This window comes from Quercus suber, unplaced genomic scaffold (assembly GCF_002906115.3).
Source record: "Quercus suber isolate HL8 unplaced genomic scaffold, Cork oak 2.0 scaffold_1110, whole genome shotgun sequence".
NCBI lineage: Eukaryota > Viridiplantae > Streptophyta > Magnoliopsida > Fagales > Fagaceae > Quercus > Quercus suber.
Genome location: NW_027070515.1, coordinates 44,109 through 48,196, shown reverse-complemented (window position 1 = coordinate 48,196; position 4,088 = coordinate 44,109). Strand labels below are relative to the sequence as shown.

At 33.5% G+C, this 4,088-nt stretch overlaps 1 protein-coding gene across 1 annotated transcript; it reads left to right on the top strand.

The window, feature by feature from the left end:
* Nucleotides 1–562: 562 nt before the first annotated feature.
* Nucleotides 563–3,870, top strand: LOC112022548 (uncharacterized). The gene is made up of 3 exons (XM_024055161.2): nucleotides 563–669; nucleotides 1,513–2,078; nucleotides 3,588–3,870. Exons 2-3 carry the CDS (start codon nucleotides 1,614–1,616, stop codon nucleotides 3,744–3,746), a joined length of 624 nt encoding a protein of 207 aa, XP_023910929.1. The 5' UTR covers nucleotides 563–669; nucleotides 1,513–1,613; the 3' UTR covers nucleotides 3,747–3,870.
* The last annotated feature ends 218 nt before the right edge of the window (nucleotides 3,871–4,088 follow it).

The following is a 4,088-nucleotide window of genomic DNA, read 5'->3' as shown; positions in this document are numbered from 1 at the left end:
TTCGTTATCATTTTTAGAAGTTTTTAGTGAGTGGATATATTGCTTTTAGCAAGTAGGTACTAAAAAACTATTATAGTAAAATAGATATTTATATGTTAAATAGCTACTCTAACTTTGTGGTTGATCAAAATTTTTATACGAATGAAATTAACTTTTTATGACATAATTATCACAATTCTTAAAATTAATGTCTCTTTCGATTAACATAAAGATTAATCTTTATGTACTTTAAAACTCAAATAATTTATACCTTTGTTTTCTGATATAAATAAAATCTAAAACTGACTTTAATCGCTACTCTCTTTCCATGAGCACGTTCCTTCCACGTGCTGCCCCAACTAGTGTTATATATAAGAGAGATAATCCTTATGCGGATCCAATAGATCCCTTCTTCAACCAAAGACAGAAAATGATCTTGCTAACAAAAAATAAAAAATAAATAATTAAAGCCCATGTTAAGATCCAGCCCAACAATTTACCAGAGCCCGTCAAGACAATTCAGTTGGGTTTGGGCGGGCCGACATAATTACAGTAATAGTGACTAAAATATTGAAGTACAAAAGTACCCTCCAATTTCAGTGAAATAACAACAACCTCAGACAAAGAACACCTTAAGCTAACCAAAAACACCTTCTCTCTTTCTGAGCGGCCAACATACATACAGAAAAGGTACGTATATTTAACGTTGTTTGAAGTTTTTTCATTGAATTTATTGTGGTTTTTATTGTGTCTCTCAGTTTGATTAAAAGCAGGGGCAGTCAAAAATTGTTGATTCATTCTTTTGGGGTTTGTGTGAGTTTCTGAGTTCATGAACTCTGTACTTGAAATTTGAAGGTTTTTTAGTCAAATTGCAGAAATTTCGTCTCTTTAGAAGATTTTTCAAATTGGGTTTGTGTTATTTCCTTTTGAATCAAAATACTGCATGGTATTTTTCCCTTCTTGATTTGTAGAGTAATTTTTTCTTAGTTAATTGTTCTTGAGCACATAAGAAAAATGGAAGAGCAAAAAAATGAAATTTATTGTGGATTGCATTATCATTTTGTAATTTTTGTTTGCTGGGAAAATTCTTGTTGTTGTGGGTTTAGTTCTTGTTATTAATTGGGACATTTTAGTTGGAAATTGGAACACATCTAGTAGTGGGCTTCAGTTGTTTGTGGAAATTTATAGGCTTTTAGTTAGTTTTGATATTCCATATTCATTGAAGCAGAAAAGAAGCTCATTAGTAGAACTATTAGGTGTGTATGTATTATCAATGACTTATTGTGTCCTATGCATATAATATAAGAGATGGTTATAAGGAAGTTTGGAGGTCCATCCAAAAGGCTTTGTTTATTGAATTAATCGGTTTGGACTTTAATGATACTGCTTGATTAAGGGCCTTGAATGATAAATTTAGACTCAAAAGATGATAACCAATTCTAAGATAATCAATCTCACTGGAGACAGAGATGATTGTGTCATTTCATTGTCTTGAGGCAGCTTTGTTAATGGCATCTTCCTTGTTCTATGCAGACCATTCTCCCCTTACTGTATTCTTCATTTCGGTAGTCTATATGGGTAACAGATGAAGAGTCTTAAAGGTCCGTCAATCTGAAAAAGGAAAAGTAGAGAAAATGGGTCCTTCTTCCAAACAACCTTTATTTTGCCTGAAATGGCCATGGGACACCCAACAAAATCCTAAAAGTCCTAATCTCTGCATGTTTGACAGTCCTTGGATATTCAAGTCCTTGCAAAATCTTGGGTCTGTTGCTTTCAATCTTGTCACGTCTGTTTCAAAATCCTCTTATCCATCGCTCAGTTCCAATAAACCCTTCCAATTTGATGCTGGAACCAACCAAAGTAAGAGTTTGAAGTCGAGAAAGTTGAACTTGACTCCTGAAGAGCAAGCAGAGGCAGAGCAAACAGCATTTGCTTCAGCCTTGGCAACTGGGAAAGAGGCTACTGTGATTGAGTTCTACTCACCAAAATGCAGGCTTTGCAATTCGTTAGTTGATTTTGTTTCAGAGGTGGAGGGTAGAAACTTAGATTGGCTCAACATTGTCATGGCAGATGCGGAAAATGAAAAATGGCTACCTGAGGTATGCTATGTTCCTCGTAATCTTATATATAAGCACATGCAATTTTGAGGCTGGTTTTTAGCTTGGTCGTTGGATATAGTTTTCTAGCATTAATCAACAAAACCATGGGGTTTCTTGTTATATTATTTTAAGCATACTGCCTATTTCTTATATTCTGGCTAGTGCCATTCTGTTTTTGTGGAGTTATTACTGGTAGTCATGAGAATGCATTACCAAGTTGTTTGTCCCACTGAGTATGACACTATACTGAAGTTATTACTAATTAGGAGGCACCAAGGATATACCTCTTGGAGAAACCATGTTGTCTGGCAACTTAGACTTTTGCAGATGATTAAGTATTGAGGGAAAATATCTGGTATCATTCATGTGTTTCACTTATTTGTTTGTTTTTACTTTTTATTTTATTATTATTATTTTTTTAATCTCTTGAAATTGCCTGAGAGGCCATTGTTCATTTTTTATATTTTTCAGTATTTCACTTGTCTATCTTGGCCAAGACCTATTTAGAATAGGCTTAACATATGACCACAACATTTGTGGATTTTACTCAAGTAAATCTTGTTGTGTTGGATTGTATCATATGGTTTATGATGGAGAGTATATACCAGGTTTAAAGTCCTGGTGACAGGATCTTGCTCTTTGATAACAAAAGGCCAATAAGGCTATTCACTATTTCTTGTCTGTTTTTCAGATGATGAAAGTGCTGAAATTATGAGATTGTTATTAAATATTTGGAACCAGATTCACACTTCTTATTTTTTTGGGAATAACATTTTTTGTCACAATGAGTATGATTATTGCTCTCATATTAAAGGATCCTGAAGTAACTCAGTATTAATATCTCAACCTTTTTTATCGTTAGGGCTTTGTCCTTGATGATACTGGCTCCATTCTTGAGGGTGGGAAAGTTTTAACAACCAAATGACATACTAGTCTGGATGTTGAGCATGAAATGCAAAGCACTTTTAATTTATGAAATTTGAATGTTTAGCTTGTATGTTGAGCACAAAGAAATATGCTACTGGTCTATACTTGAGGGTGCTATGGCTGATGGAGGTTTATTTTTTGGAGTACAACAAGCAACTGAACAACCTTTTCTTTGTTGATATAAATTGCCTATTATCCTATAATTCCTTCTTTCCTTGGAAGTGGAGTTGATTAAGTTCCTGAAATTCTATAAAAGCTGATCACTTCAAATGGAGAAAAAATTGCTCTGTTGCATATAATGTTGTGTTGGTCAGATTAATTTAATTTGCAGTTTGATGCATTATGTATTTGTGGTAATTGAATTATGTTCAAGTATGTGAAATGCATGATACATCTATTGCTTAATCTATCATGTATTTCGCATTATAGCTATTGTTCTTTAAGCTTCAGTTTGTAAAAATCAATTACTTTGCTTCCTTGGTTTATTTTTAGCATCTTTGGCTCCCTACATCCTCCCTATGATATGATGAATTGATTAATATAAAGCTCTAGCTGATTTTTCCTTATTCATTGTCAATGCAGCTTCTTCATTATGATATTAAATATGTCCCATGCTTTGTGTTGCTAGACCAAAAGGGAAGGGCACTAGCAAAGTCAGGTGTTCCAAGTAGTCGGCTACATGTAATAGCAGGTCTCTCCCATCTTCTCAAAATAAAGCGTCCTCTGAAAACTAATCTCTAGATTAATATTGTACCCACTTGAACAAAAACTAGTGTATCATTGTGGTAAGTTTATATGCAGGATGTTTATAATCACAATGGATTAGATTTAATTTTAATAGATGTTTCCAAGTCATTGGCATAAAGATACTAACTCTTCACATTTACACTTCTATGTTGCACATATGAAACATTTGTTTAGGTTGAAACATTAGTTCAACTAATGTTAGCTCAAATTCCACTTGAAATTCTAATTTGGATGCAAACAAAGCAAGTTTACACGATGAAATAGCTTGAATGGCTACTTATCCAAAAAAAAAAGAAATAGCTTGAATGGCCACACATCTTTTGCCATAATCTAAAG